The sequence below is a fragment of the Perca flavescens genome, chromosome 2, assembly GCF_004354835.1.
Source record: "Perca flavescens isolate YP-PL-M2 chromosome 2, PFLA_1.0, whole genome shotgun sequence".
In the NCBI taxonomy this organism is placed as follows: Eukaryota; Metazoa; Chordata; class Actinopteri; order Perciformes; family Percidae; genus Perca; species Perca flavescens.
In genome coordinates, this window is record NC_041332.1 from 5372121 (window position 1) to 5385688 (window position 13568).

A 13568-nucleotide genomic window follows, 5' to 3' on the forward strand; every position below is an offset into this window, starting at 1 on the left:
ATGAAACATGTGACGTAAACCTCCAGTGAAGCTTAAGTTCCTCCAAGAATAATAAAAATAGTGGCAAATGAAAACAAAGGAGAAGTTCAACGATGGAGAACCATGTTTTCCACATGGTTCTCCATCGTTTTGAACTTTGACCAGAGCTCTTTAACATCTTGTTGTGTCCTCTTCTTATGCAATGGTTTAATGGCACAGCCACCACCAACTGTTCCTCTCAAGGCTTTTAACTTCTAATATTCATATGGCGGTAGTGGATGGATGAATTTTGTGCTCTTATTTCCAGGATTGCAATTTTTATTTCAGGTGAATATTCCACAAAATCCATTGTACAGTTTTAAATGTTCACACCAGTGGCTGTGTGAATATTACAGTCCACCATTCACTCTGTTTTTCAGTTTGAAACACCGTAACGCCTTAGCAGTGTTCACAAGAGCGGCTGAAGAAATCCTACAGTCCAGCAATGATTTTGTTCTTTAGTCCAAGGACTTTGGGGGAAAGCCTTTCACCATCCATTTGCAAGAGCACTTTCTGAATGAATTCATAGGAGTATTTCAGCTCTTTGGGGTAAGCCATGTTCAGTACATACATGACTCCCAGCATCATTGCACATGCTTGGGCTACAGATCCAATGTTGTCCAGAATGATTACTCCTTCAACATAAATGCCAATGTCATCATGAGCTCCAATTTCTCCACCCTCCTTGTTGATGACATATATGCCCATGGTGGATTTCTGCAGGTCTCTCTGGATGTCATCTCCTTCAATGTCCTGTATATTTGATGAAAATAGGGGAAAAAAAGAAAACATTTATGTAATAGATTACATAAAATTCTAGATTTCTTTATATTTACAAAATACATTTATGCTGTTCAGTAAAACTATTAAAAACCTTTTTGTACTTTTGTCAGTTAAATAAAGGTTCATGAGAATGACCAAATCACAGATTTTAGTTTTTATTGTATTGTGGAAAATATTTAATATTCAGTAGGAACCAATGGGCTTGGAACTGAGACCCAGAAGTCAGAACGGCTTGAGAGATGGACTAAGGCCGGTTACACACTGCACGTGTCTCGCGAGCGTGGTGTTTCTGTTGCGTCTCAGCTGCGTGGATTTTTCTGTGTCCTACACACCAGAAGCATGTCTGACGCGGCGCTTCTCCTGCTGCTAGGTACAGGGAGGGCTGATCTCGGGACATAGCGCCGACAGATTAAAACTCTGAAAAATGGGTAAGTGGGCTGTCTGTGTAGCTGTAAAGAGCCTATACAGCCTACAGTATCTGATGTTGGACCGTCACTCACGTTGTTATCGTAGCCTATCCTACTACCCTTTATTTATATAGCCTACTGATTTGATTAAAGCAAGACAACATCGGCAGTATTGACTGCAAAATATGTTACAGAATATTTCGTTCTGTATGACCAGTGCAACATTTGAAAATATTGTCTCTGAAATTTTGAATTACATTTATATCTACATTGATGTCAAAACCTAGACTTTCAAACATCAAGATGTCATTTATTAATATGCATTCGTGTCTAAATGACATAAACATATTTTCCTATTCTATTTTGCCTGGAAACGCTTCCAACACGCCGCATCTCGCATGAAAAAATAGGCGTCGGTTCTATTTCTAGCAGGCACGCGTCTCAGGCCGGCAGTGTGTAAGCTCTAACCTGTTACCATGGGAGCTGAAATATAAACAGACACGCCACTGCTGTCTGTGAAATGGCTACTTATAAAAGGTAAAAATGAATTTTCTAAAATTGATACTTGGGCAAATAGTCAGCGGTAATGTTAATTCCTTTGTCATCAACGGCTTAAAACATAAAAAACACCAGTATGATCCTTATGATCCTCTGTAGTGACACATTTTAGTGGCTAGAGCATTTTTCAAGTTTTGCAGTAGTTGATTTAAATAAACAGCAAGCTTCCCCACTATCATAGCTCTAGACCCCAGAACACGACAGCGTGTAGACATTGACAGGACTACAGTTGCCATTGTTGTGGTGTCAACACACTTATTTTGTTATGCATCAGGTTTGTTTTCGTTTTTGGTGAGTGTCCCTTTAAATCACATTGTGAAAGCCATTTTCTTCTAATAACTAGTGGGTTAGTGACATTAGGATCTTAAAACATTTTATAATTCTATAATACAAGACAGTACATGTGACTGACAAATGCAATTACAATGACTTGCCTTATACTCCTGAATGAGATGTCCAACATCCTCGCCAAGGTAGATGCAAAGTGCCTTTAGGACTGCTGCCCTTTTAAGATTGACATCACTCGTTGCCTGTTTAAAAGGATAACAATTATTAAAATATTCCTAAATACATCAATTATTTAAAAAGAAATCTTGAAATTGTAGAATATTTCCAACATGTGGTAACCTCAAAGAATATATACACAATTATTTTATTATACAAAATGTAAATGGACTGCCCCATTTTGCTAATGAATGTTAGAGAATTGTGACTTAATTTTGATAAAATGTCAGGTCTGATTGTGTAGGGTAATAGCACTATTGTAACTTCTACTTATTCAGGGAAGTTTCACTGAGAGCAATGCTCTCTTCTTCACAGTTAACACCTAGAAGCTGCTTTTACAACCAGTCGGATCTGCAGGCTACTGAGGATTAAGTGTCTTGCTCAAGGCAGGTGGTACTTTCACTTTCCCCACCTGGATAATGAATTGGCACATTTGCAGTCACAAACCTGCTTCTCTAACCTGTATGCCACTATTGCCTCATTAAGGTATCATCAGTCCTTAGAAATGTATCTCTATTTAATTATTTTATTTATACAGCACTTTTCAAAACACAGTTACAAAGTGCTTTATATGGTTGAACCAGAATTAAGACAAAGAAAATCTAGTGCCTACGTGGAAAGCCCGAGACAGAGAGCAGCCTGGTCACCTTTATTCTTGAGCCGGGACTTAGGAACCTTGCCCCTTACAAATAATCAAGGCTGCTCATGAAGTCTTCTAAGGCTCCAAACCGATACATTTCATGAAGTTGCTCCACAGTGTATATATTTTCTACTACAATATATACAAATGTTTACCTCTTGCAAGATCGCCAGATGTGGGGCTAGTTTCTGGCCAGAAACACCTCCCTTCTTCTGGAAAACCGATGTCAGCTGGGGTAAATGGCTGTCCAACTGCGCCATGAAGGTTGTTTCAAGTGGGATTGTTGTTATGCGCTGGAATTCAGCATTTATCTGTTATACACAAGAAAAAAATAACAGAAGACAAAGAGCACTGTTCAGCCACTGGTGTAATATTTTGTAGCTACTGTATGATTAAAGGATACTTTTGACCTTGTTATTCAAGACAATAATTAGTCGATTGTATTGCTATTAATCAAGGGTAATGGAAATCAAAACTTATTTAAACCTTGCTAATATTTTTTTTCAAATTTACAATGGGTCAAATGTCTAAGTGCAATGTGAAAACTCCAATTCCAGCAGCACGAAGCTTTTTTCATCAGACAATCTCTGATGAAGTCACTGTACACTACTTTCTCAGCAGCAAGCAGCAGACAGATACAGCTAAAGTGGTCAAAATTAATTATTTTAGTAAATTATCAATTACTGGGGGGGATTTTACCCCCGAATTTATTTAGGTTTCAGCAGTTACAAACCAAGATACTGGGGCACACTGGGGGAAAAAACGCAAGCATGAGCTTACCTCATCAATATGAAAAAGTGCAGGCCACCTGGCTTTAAACTCTCCGGCAGATGGATTTTCCTGCACCACCTCTTTTCTTCTGTAGGAGAATGTTTTTGACATCTTCTGTTTTATACACAGTGCACTGTTTCTTTGTTTGACATCGTTCAACAGTTCAAGTCTGACATTTTCTAAGCTTTCATCCGATTCGCCAGCAGGGTGTGAAGGAAAAAAGTTGACTTCAGCCTTTTTAGGCTTCTTTACATTTTTGGCTGGGAGGCTTTCATCACTACGTTTGTTTTTCAAAGCATTTACAGTCACTTCTGGACAGCCAATGTTTCGCATCTTCGTCCTGTAATTAGCCATTTTATATTTTAGGCTAATCATCCAGCCATAGTAACCAGTGGCAGATGGTTCCTTCAAACAGGGAAATTTTTTGATGAGTGCCCCTGCTACCTCATCTATTTGGTAATTTTGTGGATATGCTGTATACTGGAAGATCTCCTCGGCTAGCTTCTCTAAGATGTCAGACTTCAACCCCGGAGTAATCTTCAGTTGAGTGCCAGTTTCTCTGAAGCGCTCATTTCCACGTTGAAGCTGCACCTCTACATTGTATGGAAAGCGAGGAATGGGGAATTCACGTGGCCATGCACATGCTCTCAATTCATTGTCTGAATGTGGCAGAATGATTGTGTTATCCGAGTCTGTTGAGGACAATGAGGCCGATGAGGAAACAATGGGAGATGTTTGGCTGCTCACTGGTGGTCCAGATGATCCAGAAGTGCTAGGAGCATTCTGCATTAAAGAAGATGGACTCAAACCCACATCATTTATGGGGGTTAGTGTTAGGGTAGCCATGTACACCAACTTGATTGTACTTCTGTCCTGTATGTCTTGTACTGATGTAATGTTCATGAATTCATTATTGAAGTCAGGATCCATGAACTGAATACGAAAGTCTGTTTCAATTCCAAATTCTTGGCAAATTGTATCGTGTAACTCTGTCAAAGTTTTTGGCATTCCTGAATGGAGATCAAGTCTTCTATAGTCATCGTCGTCCACAATGACTCTCAACTTGAGATGCTGTGCCATTCTTCAATCTAATTGTTAAAGAAGACAAAAGAAAATGTTAAATCAGCATCTGGTACTATTGTTACTTAAGTATAACTTATCATGAACCGAATTAGAGCAGGAACATACTACCACACAATTTTAATCTGTAATGTTATTCTGCAGTTGTAAACACTATTCATTTTTACCATTACGGTACTTTATTTGTGTGGAATGAAAAACATAGATATTTTTGTCATTGTGTGGTAGTTCTTCCTTTGAACAGGATATATTTAAACAGACAGACTTGAACATTCATTTGTATTATGTTAGTCACAAATGTTTTCCTTAACATGCACATTTCTATAATAAATGGCAACATGAGGGTAATTTAGTACAGGGAGATGTCAGATGACTGGATAATTTCCCTCAGAAAATTCCTTCTAACTTTACAAAAAACTAAATTAGTCCCCTGTAAGAAATATTAGGCAGCCCTCTTGTTACCATATTTAGTGTATTAGTGTATCAACTCATGCAGCATATGAACACAACACAAACTACCATAATACAACCTTGTATCTGTATGAATCTTTTAAGTGTCACCATTCGCCGACCTCCAATCATGTAATCTGCCATGGGGTACTGGTCCAACAAGGCACCATGTTGAATGAGGGAGACTTGTGAAGTGCGACATAACTCAAATGCCCTAAAATGCTCCCTATACCATGAACCCAGCTCTTTAACAATAAAGCTCAAGCTCCTCTCCACTACAACCATCTGGATAACCTCTGCAAACTCTGGCAAGCCACCAGCAGAGCCATGAACAACAACCATACCTTCTCTGTAGTTAACTCCATTAACAGACGCATTTTTTGTTAGCTGAACGTGAGTAATATCAGGGTATTTCAACTGCAGAACCTTCTGCACATCCTGATGCAAAATGTCAACAGAGACAGTTGAAACAGCTGAGACAGTCAAGCTAGATGTTTCAGTTGTGGTTGACGCCAAGTGATATGCCATCATGAACTGATGCTTCACTGCCAGGGACAAGAGTATGTTTTTAAAGCAGCGTGTGTGACGGACAACCTGCTTAAAAAAACTGTGTTTTGCCTCAAACCTCATTGTCCACAACCCAACTAGTGGACCAAAAAATCTGATCATCTGTGGATAATGTTCCACAAAATGATGTTTCGGCAACAGCTTTAAACCCGGAAACACCTCTTGTAACCTACATCTATGGTCACAAATCCTGGCTTCAAGGAAAGCAATGGATTGTGTTGTGTGCACTGGTGCAACAACTAGCTCAACGATATCTTTAAGGTCCAAAATGACCTGCCAGGCTGGTTCATCTGGGGGCACCAACTGTCCAACCAAAAGTGGAAGCAATCGCAAAAGACTCCAATTTTCATGAGCATTTCCTCCAATACTTTTCTTCAGCATGAATGTCCTGGGAATTGCATGAGGACGGTTACTTTTGTCTGTCCACTTGTAAGGAAATTTCTGTATGGACTCATTGAGTTTGTCAAGTGTGAAATACTTTTTGGAAATTAACAAGCTGAGGCAGTGCGCCAACTCAACTGGTAATATTCCTTCAAAGATGTCATGTGCAACATCTGGAGGGTAGCCAGTGCAGACATTGAAATGAGAAAGATATGCAGAGAAAACACACTTCCTTTTAACACCGCAACAAGGTTGTGCATTGTCCTGTGCTGACCTGACGTGCATTTCATGCATCTCTTTGCTTCGGAGAGTAAACGTACCTGAACTCACTTCCCTTTCCTGAATTTCAGACTTTCTTGCCACACAAAAGCGGCAAATGTATTCACCTGCAAAACTTTCAATAAATCCAGCAATTCCATGTGCTCCCAAATTGTCTGCTATGACACACTGTATTGTGCCTTTAACAAAATCTCCAAGCTGTGCAATGAAAATACCTTGATTTTCCAAAATGGCAAGATCCCTCAACAAGGGCTCTAGGACCCTTTCGTAGCCATATTTCCTCACATCTTCAGATCTGCAGAGTAAGGCCAAATAAATTGAAGACAACGAAGAATGACAACCTGGTGGTAAATTGCTGAGATTCCAGTAAACACCACAGATCTTGTGCTTTTTGCGAGATGTGCCAAGCGGATTACAAATTTCAAAATCATCAACATATAAATTCAATAACACTCGCAACTCACCTCCTGACAAAAAATGGTTATCCTTGAAAAACAAACCATCTCGAAAAGACTTGTATATCACTTCTTCTCCTCTGCACTCTGATATGAGGTGACTGTCTAATGCTTTGTTAAGAATTTGATCATTAGTAAAAAGCTGCTTTAAAAACTTTAATAGTGGAACATACTGCAGTGTTCTTTTAGTTTTGTCATCCAAGATATATTCTATGGGTTCCACAACTTGAAAATTGTCTTTGTAGTATTTTTTGCGCTTAAACGATGTTGCCAAAGGACAACCTTTACCAATTGACTTATACACAGGATTAGACATTACACAGAGCAGATGCAAGTTCTTCAATGACTGACTGGTCAACTTGCAATTTGTAACTATTAAGTGTGTCATGTATCACATTTCTTGTACTACACAAAGATGCTGTGCTCAACAAATATTGAAATTCTTCCAGCAATTCATCAATTGCAGCACTTGGCACATGAAAAATATTTTCCAGCTTTAATAACACTGCAGCAATTTTTGTTCTATTATCTCTGGCTGATCCTTTGACTTATCTAAATCAATGTCAGACTGACTTTCATCACAGAATTCTTCACTGTTTGAAACATCAGGTTCTCCAGTTCTTGTGACTACACCATCCTTAAAATCTACCAACGAATGTAAGCCGTGCTTCCGACTTTTGTGCGACTTGAAGGTGCTGTATACATTGGATTTGTATTCACAGCCTTTAAACATACACGTGACTGTCTCATTGTTTTTCAGATGATGGCTTATGTGCACAAAATAATCATGTTCTGTTCCAAGTTCACTACAGCCACATAAATGACATGAAAATGCAGTAAATATGTCAGATTGCTTTTAAGGTATTGTTGTGATTCCTTGACAAATGTGTCAAAAGTGAATTCCAAGTCTTAAAAACACATGGACAATCAGGGTATATACACTTAATATGATGGCCACGCCCAAAATGACTATGTTGTAGTCTGTAATGTTTAAGAATTTCTGATCGCCTAGACACTTCCACACCACAGTCTTTACACTGCCACATAAACTGGACAAACCACAAAGAGAGAATAGAGGACAAAAATCAAACATTAGTGATGTTTTATAGTCACACCAGGATGATCTGCATCAACTTTGATTACATAGAACCATGCACTGTAAAGAAAACTAAATGCATGTGTATTAAACACATGCATTTTATTTACAGTGCAAACTATGAGTTACATTAAGTAACTCATAGTTTGGGACAATGAATCTCACATTAAGTCAACAGAAATTTTACTCAAAGGATTAAGTGTGTACTGGTACTTTTTTTCAGCAATAGCTCTTCTCTATGAATTATTCCTTTTTATTACCCTCCCCCACCCCCAATAAATAAAAAAACTAATACCACACAGAACATTTATTCTCAACATTACTGCTGTGATCAGTATAGCTGTTGAGAGTTTGTTTGTTTGTTAAATGCACTTACCAAAAACAATATGAGCTCCCCAAAGAGTTAGGTTCTGTTCCACATCACACCAAGATCAGATATGAGAAAGACCTGCAATAGAAATAAAAATGAACAGGAATTAAAAAGATAAATCGTAAGTTGGTTGAGTAAAAAAAAGTAATTGTCCAATAATTAAAAACTTGCCCATGACTCAAGTCAGATCACTACAAACTAATTTGTGTCCAAGTCCACATTTTAATAGTACCTTATTATTACTATAAAAACAATATGCAACAAATTGCAGATTAAGTGGACAGACAGACATGTAATTCATTTTCATTTTATTTATAAATGTATTTATTTATTTACTCCTGGGTTATTTTCTTGCAATTGTGTTATTTCTCTGATGAGCTATTATAAATTACTTTGGAGCATTTCAGAAATGACATCCTTTAGTAGATGCTACAAGCAGACAGACAGGACATGTCATGTACAGACAGGGGGAGAATGAAGTTTATGGAAATTGTGTGAATTAAGTAGAAAACAGGTTTGGTTCCAGTATTTTTCATGTTCCACTTCTATACTAAAATTATTAGTGTAAGCAACTTAATAAGTCTTAGTGTTTAGAGCAGAAACAAAGTTAAACAAAATTAACCTGCTAGCTAAACCAACATTCTTATCCCTGTTGTCTTCTGCCTAACACTTCAGAACCTTAACTGGACTATGGGCTGTGGTTGTGCTCTGCTAGACCTCTTGTGTCATCTGCAAATCTGTTGCTAGTTAGCTCCATACCTGCAAACTCAAAAGGTCTGAAAAAGGTGACACCACCACCACCACCATTTAAGTAGCATTTACCCCTTTACCATTTACCCCTCCCAAAAAAAAAATACTGTATAACTGTATGTAGTTAGTTATGAAGCATTTGCATGTCTCTACTTTGAAGGATATACTTTCAACCTCACCTTTACGTTTTAAGCGAGACAGAAACAGTCCAAGACTAGCTGCTACCACGCAGTGAAGAGGAGCTTCTTTTTTCTTTTTTTTTTTCTCCCCTTACCCGTATTCCGCGAAGACCTGCCTCTGATTGGCTAGTGTTCGTTGCCTTCGTTGTTTTGGTTGGTTAGGTTTAGATGTCACAGTCGGAGCCAATCAGAGGCAGAGTAGGGGCGGGTCTTCGCGGAATACGGGTGTCAAAAAAATAGATACCTTCAAAGAAACGGTAAAGGGAAGGACCGGGGTATACATTAAATGTTAATATTAAACACACACAATATCAAGGTCTGCTTACACAAACCCACGACTTTTATTGATTGTTTCCTCATGAGGCACAATGTGTTGATTATTTTCGGTTTTATAAAATCTGCTCTTAGCCTGAAATGGCTGTTGCTGTGTCTGCCACTCCGTGTTGTGTTTTGAATTAGGCTAACGGTATTTCAGGCATGCACCTACCTAGGGCTGCCATTATGTAGAAGCATAAATGATTGCTGTTTGGGCACATTAAGCAACTTTTACCAACATGATTTCACAGGTGTATTTTGTCTTTATGTTAACACACTGACAATATTAGAAAACATGCTTACAGCAAGTTAGGAATAAAGTAGTCTAGCTAGTCTACAAGCCCATACAGCAGGGAATGTGAAGCTAGCTACAATTAAACTGTCAATTAACATTAGTAAACCTGTTTATTCAATGTCCACAAACTAACAAATAAGTCTAACAAGACAAACACTGAAATCACCATGCATTTAACTTGAGAGCTATAAAGTTAGCTTAAAATGTTAAGATACATCTGTTACACTCAAGTTAACTTACTAGCTACACAACTAGCTAGCTAAGCTAGTCGCTCTAACGTTAGCAAATGTTAATTTATCAAAACACAAACTGATAGAATTGGCTAGTGTTAACAGAAACCTGTTCAAATAAAATTATAACACACCAATGATAATATATTGCTTACTTACCGAAAATGCAGAGCTATGGATACAGCATTCAAGGAGCTACTAACGAGGGGATAACGTTCAATCCAGCCTTCAGAACAAAGTGGCGGCATGTGTCTGCACATGCGCAGACCACATAGTATGTGGAAATTAAATTTTACATATTTTTTTCTAATTACTTTTAATTGACTGAAATTAACTTGTTTTAAACAAGGGCAGTGCTTTTGAAAATTAATTAACAGAAATATGTAGGATTTAATAACACATTAAAATCTATTAAATAAACCAGACTAAAACATGTAACATTTACAAGGGGTCAGAATCAGTTTTTTCAGTGTACCTAAATTTATATCTATTCCATATGCTATAGACAAATTAACAATCTCAACTTAATTTAGCATCAGCTTGGAGCCAGAAACACACATATTTTGTTTATATAATTGTGAATAAATTCAGGGGTCAAGGGGTTAATGATTAAATAAAGTAATGTCTCCAAACTTATCTCAGTTATTACTTGTCTCATGCTAGTTATACTACAGCACTTACTTAAAAAAAAAAGTTAAATTAAAAAATAATTTTGTTGCATCTCTTTTCGGTGTAGTAATTTGTAGACAGCCTTAAGCACTCGTCTTACTGCCGGCAGCAGCAACAACAGCAGAGAGCAGAAGCCAGCAGGCAAGTGTTCATAAACTTCTGGTGTACTTACAAACTTTCCAATCCATCGTTTTATGAGTACATAACCTATATGTACTACTGTAGACGTTTGGTATTATTTTGGGCATTATTAGTGGGGTCATTTACCAGATACAAACGTGGGTCCATTAGACCCTGCGCTAAGCTATTCAGCTGATAACGCTATTCTACGCTAACTCTCCCAATGTTAAGACCCAGGTGAAAAAAGCTTCTCGGGGGGTGTTTGGCTCGAGGTCATGGTGCACTCCGAACCATCACTTTAACCATCACCACTAAATGCCTAACCTTAACCCTTACCCTCACCTTAACCATCACAACTAAATGCCTAATCTTAATCCTTACCCTTACCTTAACCATCACAACTAAATGCCTAACCTAAACCCTTACCCTAACCTTAACCATCACAACTAAATGCCTAATCTTAATCCTTACCCTAACCTTAACCATCACAACTAAATGCCTAACCTTAACCCTTACCCTCACCTTAACCATCACAACTAAATGCCTAACCTTAACCCTTACCCTCACCTTAACCATAACCTAATTCTATCCAAACCAAGTCTTAACCCTCAAACAGCCCTTTAAACTTGGGGGGTTCAGCATTTTGGCCCCACAAAGCTGTCGGGACCCAACAGGTATACTGGACTCCAGGTTTTTGGACCCCACAAATATAGTTAAACAAGAACACACACAAATTCACACACACACACACACACACACACACACACACACACGCACACGCACACGCACACCAATCACTCATTCACAAAAACCTGCATGTCCTTGATACAAGAGGCAGCGTCAAAAATACAGCCTCTTCCCCTTCCATCAATAATCTGCACTTAATAATCAGGAGATTAACTGATATCAGGTGTGCAGATGACTGGCGGCAGGCGAAGGAGGGAGGCTGAACAGCAGTCCCTCCAAACATAAAACTAATTAGAATTGATTTATTATGGATCAGGTACCTTATCAGGTGAGCGAGAGAATTACCATGGTGAGCCAAAGGGCGCTGCTGAATGGTAAAATCAATCCGAGTCGACCGCGCCGCATCCCAACGAGAACGAAACTGCCTCTGCAATGTTTTCGAAAATCATGTCATGATTTAACATTTTTACACACGTAAAGTTAAAATATGAATTCCAGCAAGATGTAGCTGACGTGCATGTATTTTGTAGGGTTGCACGGTATGAGAAAAAAAAAATTGATTTGTGATATTACGTGTGATAAATAAAGAGATATTAAAGTGGACTGCCAAAATGCAACAAATTGCTTGTTGCATTTAAAAAAATGAAAGGAAATCATTTCCAACGTTGTTAAATTGAACAAATTGATTTTAGAAAGCACCAATAAAAAAGATACATTATGAAGTACAGCTTTCTGATATTTTCTGATATTTTCTTTCAACTAACAACTGTCTTTCGCGATGTGTCTATCCAATCAATACTCCTAAATGTACAACTTTATATGTTAGGATTGTTAACGATCACCAGTTGTTTGTCTTGAGTTTTTTTTTCCCTTTTTTGACACGTTCTTTAAAATGTTTTTTGACAAATCTTTTCAATGTTTTGTCCCTTTTTTTGGACTGTTGACGCGTTCGTCCACTACTGTACTGTAGTTGTACTGTATACACGCCACTCACCAACTTAATACCACTACTGTTACACTTATTTTTGTCAAAAAAGCAGCAATTATGAATTATTTTGACTAATATTAGAGGAATATATGTTGACGGATAATCAGAGACTGGTGTATGTCAAAGTTTTAGTCCAAATACTGTTTAGAAACCGTTTACCATGCACTTGATGTCCACTCAGGTCAAAATAGAAAAAACTATTTCAATGTTTTTGTCCCTTTTTTGACACTTTCTTTAAAATGTTTTATGTCGTTTTTTTCTCCCTTTTCTCAATGTTTTGTCCCCTTTTTTGACTGTTGACGCGTTCGTCCACTACCACCAGTACTGTATGCTATAAAATAGAAGAAAACACTCAAAATGTAATGAAAGTAGAGTGATCATTAATTGTCCTTGCGAAGAGCGTTTGTAGGGAACCATCCGTGTTATTTTGGGGGTAATTTGGTTAAAAAGAAACCCATATTTCTGATTTAGACATGTTGATAACGGGTCAAATTTCACCCGAGGACAGCATGAGGCATCGATGAGTGGAGAGCCTTGTGTTCAGCAGCTCGTCGAACCCTCCCCGGCCCCAGCTCCTTGTTCTCTCTCCCTGGGCAACTTCAAAAAAACTTCATCAATATGTTAATGACTTAATCTTTAAACACTTAAAGAAACCATTAATAAACATTGATTTTGAACACTTGCCACCATTAAGCCAGTGCAAATAGCTGATACACAAACTGCAACGGAGGGGCAATTTGTGGAGGATTACCAACGGAAAATGGACACGCGGGAGACATTGATCGCGCTTTTCAGTGGCGATGATGAAACGAGGCTGATTCACGCCGTCGGAGGATGACTCGACCTTTCTTCTGTCGTTGAGGTCAGCAAGCTTTTTTAAAGGGAATATGCTCTCTAAGATCACGTTGTTGAAGAATCCTGTGACTCAGCCAAAGTTTCCTTCTCATTGAGGCCACCCACGGCCAATATACTCACA

The 13568-nt window shown here is 38.2% G+C and overlaps 1 protein-coding gene across 2 annotated transcripts; it reads right to left on the reverse strand.

The window, feature by feature from the left end:
• Positions 1-235: 235 nt before the first annotated feature.
• Positions 236-10370, reverse strand: LOC114571806 (uncharacterized). Of its 2 annotated transcripts, none has more exons than XM_028603001.1 (6): positions 10288-10370; positions 8366-8437; positions 3691-4769; positions 3066-3221; positions 2201-2296; positions 236-771 (listed from the first exon to the last, which is right to left on the reverse strand). In XM_028603001.1, exons 3-6 carry the CDS (start codon positions 4759-4761, stop codon positions 451-453), a joined length of 1644 nt encoding a protein of 547 aa, XP_028458802.1. In that variant the 5' UTR covers positions 4762-4769; positions 8366-8437; positions 10288-10370; the 3' UTR covers positions 236-450. The 2 variants fall into 2 exon arrangements, with proteins under 2 accessions (XP_028458802.1, XP_028458809.1); XM_028603008.1 differs by lacking the exon at positions 10288-10370 and adding an exon at positions 9289-9353.
• Between the last annotated feature and the right edge of the window lie 3198 nt (positions 10371-13568).